Source organism: Somniosus microcephalus, chromosome 3, assembly GCF_052327205.1.
Source record: "Somniosus microcephalus isolate GS21.2 chromosome 3, FLI_Smic_1.0, whole genome shotgun sequence".
Taxonomy (NCBI): domain Eukaryota; kingdom Metazoa; phylum Chordata; class Chondrichthyes; order Squaliformes; family Somniosidae; genus Somniosus; species Somniosus microcephalus.
In genome coordinates this window covers 338,831,361-338,845,953 of record NC_140989.1, presented here as the reverse complement: position 1 = coordinate 338,845,953, position 14,593 = coordinate 338,831,361, and the positions used below count along the sequence as shown (strand labels likewise).

At 44.3% G+C, this 14,593-nt stretch overlaps 1 protein-coding gene across 3 annotated transcripts in view; it reads right to left on the bottom strand.

Annotated features, from left to right (window-relative positions):
- Window positions 1-545: 545 nt before the first annotated feature.
- hyi (hydroxypyruvate isomerase) overlaps window positions 546-14,593 on the bottom strand; it is a 37,385-nt gene continuing 23,337 nt past the window's right edge. For 2 of the 3 annotated variants that reach the window (XM_085983227.1, XM_085983228.1), the window contains exons 7-9: window positions 12,979-13,048; window positions 9,422-9,556; window positions 3,493-6,657 (exon numbers count right to left, since the gene is read on the bottom strand). In XM_085983227.1, coding sequence (XP_085839353.1) covers window positions 6,572-6,657; window positions 9,422-9,556; window positions 12,979-13,048 — 291 coding nt within the window. In that variant the 3' untranslated portion in view covers window positions 3,493-6,571. Of the gene's footprint in view, window positions 6,658-9,421; window positions 9,557-12,978; window positions 13,049-14,593 lie in introns of all 3 variants that reach the window. The other variant, XM_085983229.1, reaches the window with a different exon arrangement.

Here is a 14,593-nt window from a genome sequence, read left to right as displayed (position 1 = left end):
CCCTCCTCCAAATCGTTAATATAGATTGTAAAGAGTTGGGGACCCAGCACTGATCCCTGCGGAACACCACTAGTTACTGATTGCCATTCTGAGAATGAACCATTTATCCCAACTCTCTGCCTTCTGTTAGATAGCCAATCCTCTATCCATGCCAGAATATTACCCCCAATCCCGTGATTTTTTATCTTAAGCATTAATCTTTTGTGTGGCACCTTGTCAAATGCCTTTTGGAAGTCTAAATACACTACATCCACTGGTTGCCCTTTATCCACCCTATACGTTACTTCCTCAAAGAACTCCAGCAAATTTGTCAAACATGACTTCCCCTTCATAAAACCATGCTGACTTTGTCCTATTAAATTATGATTATCCAAATGTCCTGTTACTGTCTCCTTAATAATGGACTCCAAAATTTTACCTACCACTAGAAGTAGCCTTCTGTCTACTGCCCTTTTTAAATAAGGGTGTTACATTAGCAGTTTTCCAGTCTGCCGGGACCACAGCTTATATAGTCAGAGAATAATGTCAGATGTTTACAGGTAATCTTTCTAACTGCCATCTATCACACCTCGGCAGAGAGATAATCACAGCAATCAAAGGTGTAAATGGTGTCCAAACAGGTCAGTCAGGAAAACATTACATCAAAGAACAATGAGGTGGGGTTACAAGGGATTTGTGAGAGTAGGGAGCCTGGAGAGAGCCCAGATTGCCAATATGAGGCAAATACTGTTTAGTTTTGTTAAATTTATTTGTTTTCTGTTCATCAAAGGATGGAACACCATTGTTAGAACACTTTGCCGTTTTTGAGGCCTGGTCACCATTCAGCACTCCCTTAGCAACAGCTACTTGCAGAGTAAGCTCCATGTAAACTGCCTGAACGACATGCCTTCACCCTAACTGAAGAGAAGTAACTCCTACTATACCAGTGTAGCATTTCCATTTCTTGTTTAAGAACATTAGACCTAGGAGCAAGAGTAGGCCATTTGGCCCCTCGAGCCTGCTCCACCATTCATAAAGACCATGGCTGATCATTTACCTCATCTCCACTTTCCTGCACTATCCCCATGTCCCTTGATTCCCTCAAAATCCAAAAATCTATCGATCTCTGTCTTAAATATACTCAATGACTGAGCCTCCACAGCCCTCTGGGGTAGAGAATTCCAAAGGTTTACCACCCTCTGAGTGAAGTAATTTCTCCTCATTTCAGTCCTAAATGGCCGACCACTTATTCTGAGACTGTGATCCCTGGTTCTAGACTCCCCAGCCAGGGGAAACATCCTCCCTGCATCGACCCTGTCAAGCCCTGTAAGAATTTTGTATGTTTCAATGAAATCACCTCTCATTCTTCTAAACTCTAGAGAATATAGGCCTAGTCTACTCAATCTGTCCTCATAGGACAATCCCCCCATCTCAGGAACGAGTCTGGTGAATCTTCGTTGCACTCCCTCTATGGTAAGTATATCCTTCCTTAGGTAAGGAGACCAAAACTGTACACATGTTCCAGGTGTGGTCTCGCCAGGTCCCTATATAATTGCAGTAAGACATCTTTACTCTTATACTCAAATCTTATAATAAAGGCCAACACACCATTTGCTTTCCTAATTGCTTGCTGTACTTGTATGTTAACTTTCAGTGATTCATGTACAAGGACACCTAGGTCCCACTTAACACCAACATTTCCCAATTTCTCACCATTTAAAAAATACTCTGCTTTTCTATTTTTCCTACCAAAGTGGATATTTTCACATTTTTCCACAGTATATTCCATTTGCCATGTTCTTGCCCACTCACTTAGCCTGTCTATATCCCCTTAAAGCCTCCTTGCATCCTCCTCACAACTTACATTCCCACCTAGCTTTGTATCATCAGCAAACTTGGATATATTACATTTGGTCCCCTCATCAAAATCATTGATGTAGATTGTGAATAGCTGAGGCCCAAGCACTGATCCTTGCGGTACCCCACTAGTTACAGCCTGCCAACCCAAAAATGACCCGTTTATTACTTCTCTCTGTTTTCTGTCCGTTAACCAACCCTCAGTCCATATGAGTATATTACCCCCAATCCCATGAGCCCTAATTTTGTTTAATAACCTCTTGTGTGGTACCTTATTGAATGCCTTCTAAAAATCCAAATACACCACATCCACTGGTTCCCCCTTAACTATTCTGTTAGTTACAACCTCAAAAAACTCTAACAGATTTGTCAAACCTGATACCCCTTTCATAAATCCGTGTTGACTCTGCCCAATCCTATTATTATTTCCTAAGTGCCCTGTTACCACGTCCTTAAAAATAGATTCTAGCATTTTCCCTACTACTGATGTCAGGCTAACTGGTCTGTAGTTCCCCGTTTTCTCTCTCCCTCCTTTCTTAAACAGTGCGGTTACATTTGCTACCTTCCAATCCGCGGGAACCGTTCTAGAATCTATGTAATTTTGGAAAATGACAACCAATGCATCCACTTTCTCTAACTCTTTCAAAACCCTAGGATGTAGGCCATCAGGTCCAGGGGATTTATCGGCTTTCAGTCCCATTAATTTCTCCAGTACTACTTTTTTACTAATACTAATATCTTTCAGTTCCTCATTCTCACTAGACCCTTGGTTGTCCACAATCTCCAGGAAGGTTTTGCATCTTCTTCCATGAAGACAGACACTCGGGGTGATTTTGCCAACCCTGGGCAGGCAGGACTGCTGGGAAAATGGCAGAATTTGGGGGTGGGTGCCCAACCTGCCTCCATGCCATCTTCCCAGGAGGCGGGTAGCCATCCCGCACTGGATCCCGTCTCCTTGGAGGCGGGAAGGGATTAAAGCCTATTAAATGCCAGGCAGAAAATAGGATTATCCCCTTTTTGCCCTCACAAGTGCGGGCTTCCCAAAGGCTCCGAAACCCACCAGGTCAGCAAGGTGAGTACTGGGTCGGGGGGGGGGTGGTGCAGGTAAGTGATGGGTGCAAGAGTGGAGAGGTAAGTACAAAGTGTTAGTAAAAGTGTACTTACCTTTGTTTCTTCCTGCAGGCTTCAGTCGGTTTGTATGTGGAGAGTCTCTGTGTTGCAGATGACAGATGACCGTTGCATTCTCAGATGCAACAACCATCCCATTTCTGTAAAAGAAAAAAGTTTGATGAGGTCTTGAATTCAAGACCTCATCAAACTACAGAGAATGTCACTGTTTGACAGCTTCACAGAGCTGTCAAACGATGACAATTCATCTGTCAAAAATGAAACGTCATACATTGACATTCTCTGCAACCGGCTTTCCCTTAATTGGCCTGCTAAACCTGCTGGGCAGGCTTAACAAGATCAATCAAGGGAAAATAGCGTGGATTAGCCACAGATCGATGGAGGTGGGACATCGACCTGCCTCCAACACATCCCCATTGGTAAAATCACCCCCAAAGTATTTGTTTAATTTCTCTGCCATTTCCTTATTCCCCATTATAATTTCTCCTGTCTCAGCCTGTAAGGGACCCACATTTACTTTCACTAATCTTTTCCTTTTTACATACATATAGAAGCTTTTAGTCTGTTTTTACGTCTCTCGCTAGTTTACTCTCAAATTCTATTTTCCCTTTCTTTATCAATTTCTTGGTCCTCCTTTGCTGAATTCTAAAATCCTCCCAATCCTCAGGCTTACTACTCTTTTTGGCAGCATTATAAGCCTCTTCCTTTGATCTAATACTATCTTTAACTTCTCTTGTTAGCCATGGTTGGACCACTTTTCCTGTGGGGTTTTTGTGCCTTAAAGGAATGTATATTTGTTGTAAATTATGTATTAAAACTGATGATTGCTAGAAAATGTCCAAACATATTTCACTTCTAATCTTCACAACTGGCAAACAGCGTTCGTGAAGGCTTGATTTAAACTCTGCTTGCAGAGTTGAAGCATTAGCGTGATGACCCACTATATCAACAATATACATAGTCATCAATGCACCCATCTACCATGAACTTAATGCCTCTTCATTGTTGGCGTCGCCATCCTTGGGTACAAAGGACATACACTACTATCAACAAAAAGAACACCAACTTGCATTTATATAAAATATCCCAACTCGCAACAAAGAAAATGGACACCAAGCCAAAGAATGAGATATTAGGAGAGGTGATCAAGCCCTCCCACTGTTTGCTTTTTAAAGTGTATATGGTGTTTACTTTTTTAATAATGTAACAATCCCTCGATGCGTTGGAGCAGTCCATTAGCTTTGTTATGTTCTTCTAAACTCAGATGGGAAATCAGCCTGGTTGTAACAGGTACGTAACAGCAGCAGACACTGTACAAAACAAATGCTTTTAAACAAAGTAATTCCATTCACTAAACAGAAATATTCTCTTATCAGACAAATGACTAAAACTTGGACTTGCTTGTAATGGTGTTTATTTTGTAATTAGGCTCATGGAACTAGTGACAATAAGCCAACTGGATTGAAAGTGACTTGGCAATGGAAAGGTGAAGGTGGTGATAAAAAGGAAAAATCTCTGCCTGGATGACAGTGAGCAACAGCATGGCAAGCAGATCTGTGCTGGCTCCCTACTGTTCACACGATTCATAAATAAACTGGAGGAATGTACTTATGTCAAATGTGGTGATGATTTCAAGCTAAGTGGCGAGGTAATAAACCTAAGCTAGATAAACAGCATTCAGAGACCCAGACCAATTAAGCATATGGGCCCAGGAACTATAGATGGATTTTAATGCAGATAATGCATAATTGAACATGAAACAGCATAATGTGTGCATAATGAAGGGATACTCTTTTGAAAAAACTAACTGCAGAGACACCAGGGACTGAGCTGCTGCTAAGCTAGCCATGGGAAACGGTTTTCTTTTCATCCTGCAATAAAGACGGGGAAGGAAATGAATCTGGATGTGAACATTCAGAAAGTTTATAATTGCTATGAAGTTGTCATCAACAAAGCTATAATCAAATACTGGGATACTGCTCGGTGACATTTGCCACAAGTTATTCTAAACTTGTACAGGTGGCTATGTTGATGAGGTTAGCTTTGAAACAGTCAGGTTTTGGTACCCTCCTTTCAAAAAGTCATTGATATATCGGAGAGGGTTCAGAGAACAGCGACAGGAATGATTCTGGGATTTAGGGAATCTAAGTTTTGAAGAGCGAGCTGCAGAACTGAACTCGTTTCTATTAAAGTAAAGGTGGGGGTGGGGGGGGAAGACATGACTCACGGCTTTTAAAATGTTGAGAGGTGTCAATGGTGCAGATAGAAACAGGTTATTTGAATAAAACTAGAAGATACAGGCCTAGAAATTGGGTTGAGGCGCCAAAGTGGCGCCAAGTTCGCCTGGGCGCTGATTTTTGCGCAGCGTTCGGAGCATTAACGAACGTCAGAAATTCAGTTTCAGCGCCCCTAGAGGGAGACGGGACAAGGCTCGAGGCGCTCCGCGTCCCTCTTAGGGCGCTGAAACTGAATATCGCAGCGCAACGTGCCGCAGCGCCACATGCTGCGGCACGGCACGCTGTGGTACTGCAGGCCTTCCTCCCATTGTTAAGGGGGAGGGGCCTGCAACAGTGCGATCCCCGATCGCGAGTGCCGGCAAAAGAGCCCGGCACCGAGGAGAAGTGCCGGGCTCTTGGGAAACAGCCGGCAATGCCGCGGGGGGGTGGGGGGAGGGGGGGGGGGGGTCAGGAGGCCGGGGACGGAGGTGCTGGCAGGCGGCCGCCCCGCACCTCCACCTTAACTTGCACCACTGCCGGCACAGCAAGGCCCTGTGAACCGGGCGCGGGCAGCGAACGGCGCTACAGCAGCGTTCGCTACCAAATATCGCGATCGGGGTGCTAACGGGGCACTGCGCACACCGATGACGTCATCGGTGGCGGCGCAGCGCAACAGGCTAACGCCATTAGCGCCCCCACTGAATATCGCGGGAGGCGCGGCCAGTGGCGCTACAGCCACTGACTGCCCTCTTTAGGCGCTAATAGGTGGCGCTACATACCCAATTTCTCCCCCACAGGGTTTTAAAAATTGACTCGCCTTAAGTGAGAGTAGGGATTAGAAGAAATGTCTTGTTCATTCAGTAGTGGCAATGTGGAACAGACTACCAGCAACAGCAACGGAGGCTGAGAAGACCAATTCCTTTAAAAAAAAAGGAGTTGGTAAGTAGCTGGTTGGGAATGTGTAACAATGGTTAACAGAGGTACAGACTTACACTACACTGTGCTGTTGGGAGTTGGGTGGAATGGCGTTTGGAGAACAACAGGCCATCATTGAATGGGGGAGATGAGGATGAATGAATATTCCAGAATTTTGTTTGATTATCTTTAGGGATCAAGGAATCTTTATGCAGAACTTTCACTGAGGACATTAAGTGAGTGAGCTGGATTGTACATGATCTCAGTTTGATGGGTGAACCAGCACTTTTATTTCCACACTTTCTTGTATTCTAACCTGTTTTCAAGCTCGAAGATTGCTTTATAAATGGTTGCTCAAACGACCATCCTGTTGACAGCCATACATTCAGACTGATTTAGAATTTGATTTCATAGAAATTAAACTGTTACTTGCTACTCAAGTAGAAGGTTCTGCAGTTTACTCTTCATCTCCATTACTAACATGCAGCTAGACCAGTCGATTTACTGCTGTCCTGGTTGATCCCGTAGGCCCTCAACCAGCCAAGGCCATCTACTGTGTTGCCTGTTTTAATTTAAAAAAATAAAAGATTAAATCCACATTTTAATAAATAATGGTTTCCTTGCCTGCTGCTGTGAAACAGAACTCTCTTACCTCTGGCACTCCCTGTTTGTTCTAGTGCATTAATCTGATGCGTTGAAAGAATGGCATTGATCTTATCATGGACAAACAGCAAGCCAGAAAAGGAGCTTTTTTAATGGAATTGTAAAAACCTTCCCACTAAATAGTTTCAGAACCAGCTTACTGGAGTTTTCTTTCTGTTTATGGACACACCGCAATACATTGCCTAACTTCTTGCAAATTCATCAACTAGCTGCAAAACGTTGATTTATTGTCAAAGATTGTTTATTACTTGTCCAGTTAAGTAGCAGCCATCAGGTAAAATTTGAGATTTTCCTGCAAGCAATGTGCTGGCCCTTTTCTCCATTGTATACACTGGGTTTGAATATACAAAGCAACACAGTTGCTTAGATTTTATTTTCCTTTTTCTGTTCATGCTCCAGTTTCAAAAACCTAGTGACGTTAGTAAAACTCAAAAACTTAATGGACAGAGGACATTTCTTCTTTTATAATTGGATGTGAATCGAACTACAGGAAACTTTCTGGTATCCGGCACGGACGGGACCGACGTGGTGCCGGTTCATCAAAAATTCCGGATAACTGAACTCTATAGTAAAAGATACGGAGCTGAGAGCTCCGTATAAAGCAACAAACCCAGCTTCAGAACAATCGGCACAAGTAGCAAGCGTCTCTGTAGCTTAGCAACAGCTGCAGCTACACCCTTGCACAGCAACAAATGGAGTAAAAAAAGTAATAAAAGTTACCTGAACCTACTCCTGAATTTTGCCAGTTAACCGACATTTCCGGTTATTTAGGGGCCGGTTAATCGAAAGTTTCCTGTAGCTCTATTTGTTGAGTCATTACTTCTTGTGATATGTGACTCAAACATTATAACTCAAACATATAAATAGTAAAAGGGTAGTCAAAGGAAGGGTGGGGCCGATTAGGGACCAAAAAGGAAATCTTCTTATTGAGGTAGCGGGCATGGCTGAGGTACTGAATGAATACCTTGCATCTGTCTTCACTAGAGAAGGGGATGCTGACAATGTCACAGTAAAGGAGGAAGCAGTAGAGAAATTGGATAGGATAACAATAGATAAAGAGGAAGTACTAAAAAAGTTGGTAGCGCCCAAAGTAGAAAAGTCATCCGGTCCAGATGGGATAGGAACATAGGAATAGGAGGAGGCCATTCAGCCCCTCGAGCCTGTTCCACCATTCAATGAGATCATGGCTGATCTGCGACCTAACTCCATATACCCGCCTAGAGACATGAATCCGTGGCAAAATTATTTTGCACTTGGAAAAATATGGGTTAATAAATGAAAGCCAGCACAGATTTGTTAAAGGCAAATCGTGTTTGACTAACTTGATTGAGTTTTTTGATGAACTATCGGAGAGGGTTGATGAGGGTAGTGTGGTTGATGTGTATATGGACTTTCAAAAGGCGTTTGATAAAGTACAACATAATAGACTTGTTAGCAAAATTGAAAGCCACTGAGATTAAATGGGCAGTGGTTGCATGGATATGAAATTGACTAAGGGACAGAAAGCAGAGAGTAGTGGTGAATGGTTGTTTTTCAGACTAGAGGGAAGTGTGCCGTGGCTTCCTTCAGGGGTTGGTGTTGGGCCCACTGCTCCTTTTCATTTTTATTAATTACCTGGACTTGGATACACCGGGCATAATTTCAAAGTTTGCAGATGACACGAAACTCAGAAATGTAGTAAACAGCGAGGAGGATAGTAACAGACATCAGGAGGACAAAGACTGGTAAAGTGGGCAGGCACATGGCAGATGAAATTTAACGCAGAGAAGTGTGAAGTGATTCATTTTGGAACGATGAATGAGGCGAGGCAATATAAACTAAATGGTACAATTTTAAAGGGGGTGCAGGAACAGAGAGGCCAAGGGGTGTATGTAAACAAGTCTTTGAAGGTGGCAGGAAAAGTTGAGAAGGCACTTAAAAAACATATGGGATCCTTGGCTTTATATATAGAAGCATAGAGTACAAAAGCAAGGAAGTGATGCTAAACCTTCATAAAACACTGCTTAGGCCCCAGCTGGAGTATTGTGGCCAATTCTGGGCACCACACTTTAGGAAGGATGACAAGACCTTGGAGAGGGTGCAGAGGAGATTTACTGGAATAGTACCAGGGATGAAAGACTTCAGTTACCCGGAGAGACTAGAGAAGCTGGGGTTGTTCTCCTTAGAGCAGAGAAAATTAAGTGGAAATTTGATAGAGGTGTTCAAAATCTTGAAGGGTTTTGATAGAGTAAATACGGAGAAGCTGCTTCCAGCGGTAGAAGGGTCAGTAACCAGAGGACACAGATTTAAGGTGATTGGCAAAAGAACCAGAGGCGACATGAGGAAACATTTTTTATGCAGCGAGTTGTTATGATTTGGAATGCACTGTCTGAAAGAGTGGTGGAAACAGATTCAATAATAAATTTCAATAGGGAATTGGATAAATACTTGAAAAGGAAAAAAGTGCTGGGCTATGGGGAAAGAGCAGGGGGAGTGGGATTAATTGGATAGCTCTTTCAAAGAGCTGGCACAGGCACAGGCACGATGAGCCAAATGGCCTCCTCCTGTGCTGTATGATTCTATGATTCTATGATTGCCAACATACACTTTTAAATCTCAGTACTGTGCCCGTAGTGTCCAAAAATGACAAGTGTGAAGACAATACAATTTTCTAGGTAACTCACCTTTTGGAGTATATTCGCAGCCTATATAACCTTGATATCCCAATTTTTCCAGCAGGTTGAATATGTAGCTGTAGCTGATCTCTCCAGGACTATCTGGTTCATTCCGGTTAGGAACTTGTGCGATTTGGACATGACCTGATGGTAGAAGACACAACACATCAGAGCAGCAGTATATTCTTCAGGGATCTTAATCAAACAGCGTGTAAAGTAAGACTCGGGATTAAAAGCACAATTATCTTTGACAGGAGATCTCTGCATGGAATTCACTGATAGCCACCTACGTCATCGCGCTTGGTGAACTGAATTTTTTTTTAATGAGAAAACACAGTTCTTAATTATGTTTCTGGGAATGACAGCTTTAGCAGTATTTTGATGGAGGCTGGTTCATTTAATGTAATAATAACTCATCAGCCTAGGCAAAACTTAAGTGTCCTTTGTAAATTAATGGACTTTAATGATGTACCAGTCTCAAACATTTTAACAATGCAATGCCCTTTCTGTCGATCAGCACTACAGAGCTACAGAATTCCACTCCCTGGTGTGATTGATTCCTTGGGGAATTAAACTACCTAATACAACAATCAGCTGAACTTCAAGCAGGGACAGGTCATTCTGTACTGGACAAATGAACACAGAGCAATTCTACTTCTAGATTCCATGCACAACCCTGCTGTATATGCCTGAGGACTCCACTTACATTCTGTACCTTGATTATGAGACATAAGTCTAGTGAATAATGAAGCTTGCAGCTTTAGAAATTCTTGGTCTGTTTTTAACCTCAAGGAAAATGTAATCCTTAAAGTTTAATTTTAATTCTAATTTCAGAAATTGCGTAGCTGAGCCACTCCAATTAGCTTCCTATTATTTAACATTCTTTCTCAGAGCCAGCAATGTTTGTAAATGGCAGTGAACATTAATCCCTGGCTCCTGAAGGCTAGAATACACAGATGACAGAGTGAAGATTGGGCACTTTCACTCCTGCCCATTCTCAGTTGATAGCACTTTCACCTCCTAGTCATTCCTGGACTCCAGCACATAATGTAGACTGACGTTCCAGTGCCGTTACCGAGGGAGCGCTACACTGTCAGAGATGCCGTCCTGTGGATGAGATGTTAAACCAAGACCACCTGAGGAAGATAGTGTTTGAAGACCAGCACCTCAAACCCGGCACTAAGCTCATGGTCTACAGAGCAGCAGTGCCTGCTGTATGCCTCAGAGACATGGACCATGTACAGCAGGCACCTCAAAGCACTGGAGAGGTACCACCAACGCTGCCTCCGCAAAATCCTGCAAATCCATTGGCAGGATAGGCGCACCAACATCAGTGTTCTCGCTCAGGCCAACATCCCCAGCATCGAAGGTTTGACCAAGCTCAATCAGTTCCGATGGACGTGTCACATTGTCCGCATGCCCGATACGAGACTCCCAAAACAAGCGCTCTATTTGGAGCTCCGGCACGGCAAGAGAGTTCCAGGTGGGCAGAGGAAACGCTTCAAGGACACCCTCAAAGCCTCCTTGAAAAAGTGTAACATCCCCATCGACACCTGGGAATCCCTGGCCCAAGACCGCACAAAGTGGAGGAGAAGCATCCGGGAAGGCGCCGAACACCTCGAGTCTCTTCGCCGGGAGCAAGCGGAAGCCAAGCGCAAGGAGCACACGTCAACCCAAGCACCCCACCCACCTGCCCCTTCAACCACCGTCTGCCCCACCTGTGACAGAGACTGTCGGTCCCGCATTGGACTCATCAGTCACCTGCAAACTCATTTTTAATGTGGAAGCAAGTCATCCTCGGTTCTGAGGGACTGCCAAAGAAGAAGGATTCAGGTGGAATTTAAAGAATTTTGAAGAGGAGCAGGGAGATTTCCCGATGTTCTGCCCAACAGTCCTCCCTCAAACACCACAAACAAAATTTATCTCATTGCTACGGGTAGAATTTGTGTGCAAAATATCTGCTGCATTTGTCTACATAATAATGATTGCGTTTCACACTATACGTGAAGTGCTTTGAGCTGCTTCTGAAATGTGATTGTGCACTATATAAATGCACTATATAAATGCAATTTTTATTTTCTTTTTCATTCAGCTAGATTTTGCATCGTTGAACATGAATGGGCAAAAGATTTAGGCTCTCTGAATGCCATTTCTACAGCACTACAACATAGAAGATAAGCAGCACCCACTTTCCAAGCAATACAAATCTAATACAGTACACAGGGACTTTGTTACCCAAGCTCGCCAAGGCTTTATCGGCAGCACTTCCCAAACCTGCAACCTCTTCCACCTAGAAGGACAAGGGCAGCAGGCGCATGGGAACACCACCACCTCCAAGTTCCCCTCCAAGTTACACACCATCCTGACTTAGAAGTATATCGCCATACCTTTGTCGTCGCTGGGTCAAAATCCTGGAACTCCCTCCCTAACAGCACTGTGGGAGTACCTTCACCACACAGACTGCAGCGGTTCAAGAAGGCGGCTCACCACCACCTTCTCAAGGGCAATTAGGGATGGGCAATAAATGCTGGCCTTGCCAGCGACGTCCACATCCCATAAACGAATAAAAAAAGCTCCACAACATATATGTTGACTCTCCAAATTTACGAGGCATATAGCTGTCACTATATACAATGGGCTCGAATTTCCAAGCCCCGTGGACATGGGTTTGGAGGTGGGAGTGGGGGGAAAATTGCAGAATCGGGGGGCATGAACCCTTCCCGCCCCCAACCCACCTCCATGCCCGTTTTCCAGGAGGCGGGTACCCGACCTGTGCTGGGAGCCGCCTCCCCGAGGCGGGAAGGGGGTTAGTGCCAATTAACTGCCTGTTAACAGGTAGTTAACAGGCAGTTTTTGGCCTAATCCCTATTTTTAGCCCTGAAGTGTGGGCTGCCCGATGGCTCCAAACCACGCCAAGTTAGCAAGGCGGACCGTCGGGCTGAAGGACTTGGAGGGTTCGAGATGTCCGGTGTTCAGGTGAGTGATGGGTGCATGAGTGCAGAGGTAAGTGTGTTTGGTGTGTGTAAAGTGTTTAAATAAGTTTTACTTACCTTTACTTACTAATGCAGGCTTCCTTCCTTCAGGTCTCGGGAGTCCCTCATCTCACCAGCACAGAAAACAGAATGGCCGCGAGCTGTCAAAAGTTGCAGCATTCTGCTTTCTGTTCTAGAGAGATTTCTAACTGAGTCTGTGGAGAAGGACTCAAGTTAGAAGACAGATTGTCAGTGTTTGAAAGCTTCACAGAGCTGTCAAACGCTGATATTTCATCTGTCAAAAGCTCTTGACAGATGAAATGTCAATCCCGGACGTCACCTATAACCGGGTGTCCCTTAATTGGCCTGCTGAGCCCGCTGGGCGGGCTCAACAAGGTCAATCAAGGGAAAATCGCATGGGTTGGCCACAAATCGATGGAGGCGGGACTACAACCCAAAAAGTGGGAGTCCCACCTCCATCACGTCCCCATTGACAAAATCCAGCCCAATGACTTTGCAAACAGCTCCTTCCCACTACACTCCAGTGGGTACACTCCCTATAAAACATATACATGTACACTGAATAGTACTTGCCTATCAGCGGGAAGTAGTTGGTGATGTTCTGAGTGAGATTCCCATCCATTATCTGCCAGTGAAACAAGTCCTGCATCCAAACACACTTCAGTTACTGCAGAAACAGCAAGACACAGTCTGCACAGAAACCTTCTGTATGTTGCCTCAATATGCGGCATTAAATATGCACAGAATAATCCAGTTTTACAAATACAATGGCCCAGAAATTCGGGTCCCCACGGGTGAGTACACACTGGGTACTCACGCGTAGGCCCAACGAAAGTGCCGGTTTCGTGCATGCACTGCGCATGCGCGGGAAACCGGCACTTCCGTTTCCTTGAAAGAAGGGGCTGACAGGTGGAACACGTGCACCGGAGAGGCAGCGCGTGCGCATCGAACTTACGTTTTTTTTGCAGGGTTCTCCGGGAGGGTAAGTCTCCAGCAGTTACACGTTTAAAAAGCTGGCGCAAGGCCTGCTTTTAACAAGGTAAGTGGTGAAATAATTAAAATTAAAACATTTTTTCCACAGGTTTATTATTTTTAAATACTTTAAAGAAAGGTAAGTTTATTTTTAGCCCCGATAGAAAATGTAATTAATTTTTTCAAAAATTTTAATTATTGTTTAAAATAGTTATTTCATGTAATTTATAGTTATTTTAAAAATGTGATTAAAAAAAATTTATTTGAAGTTGTAGTTATATTTTGGGGCTTATAGTATTTATAGGTTTGACAGCTCTTCCTGTCAAACTTATGAATGAAGCATTCCCTGCTACCATTGGCTCTTCATGGCCCACGTGATCCATGGGGATGCTTCGAACTAACTGCGCCCCTGGGATACGCAAGCACTGCGCGCCGGCAGTAGGAGGAGGTCCAGGATCGGAATCCCACGCGGGCCCACAGCTCAACGGCCGGCGCGCTAGGTAAGTGCAGGTCGGGGGCTTGCACCCGTGAGAAGCCTCCGACCCAAATTTCTGGGCAATGTCTCATCACACAACAAAAATACAAAACGAGACTGAGGATTGCTTGCATCCCACACTCAGTCTCGAGGGTAACTACATAGAATTGTACAGCACAGAAACAGGCCATTCGGCCCAACAGCTCTATGCCGGTGTTTACGCTCCAAAGCCTTCTCTTACCTTTCTTCATCTCACCCTATCAACATACTCCTTTCTCCCTCATGTACTTATCTAGCTTCCCCTTAAATGCATCTATGCTAATTGCCTCAACCACTCCCTGTGGTAGCGAGTTCCACATTCTCACCACTCTGAGTAAAGAAGTTTCTCCTGAATTCCTTATTGGATTTATTAGTAACCATCCTGACCTTACTGCAACAGTGAGGCAGTGTTATCACTCAAAGAACTCAAATCCCACTGAAAGAGGTCTGTGCACCAATAGTAATTATCGGGAGAGAAATTTTCCATGGCGCTGTGACACCGGCGATACTTCGCACAGAACAGGCAGCGTGTTAGAAAGTCGCCGCCGCACTGCCCGCAATGCTTTCTTTTTGTCCGTGCATGGAACATTGCAGGCAGTGCATCTACGGTTTTCGGATACGCTGCTCGCTGTGCATGAGGTCTTGCAAACATTGCCCTGTAACTGTAGAAATTAACGCTGGTGATAATAGCACCTGCAGGCT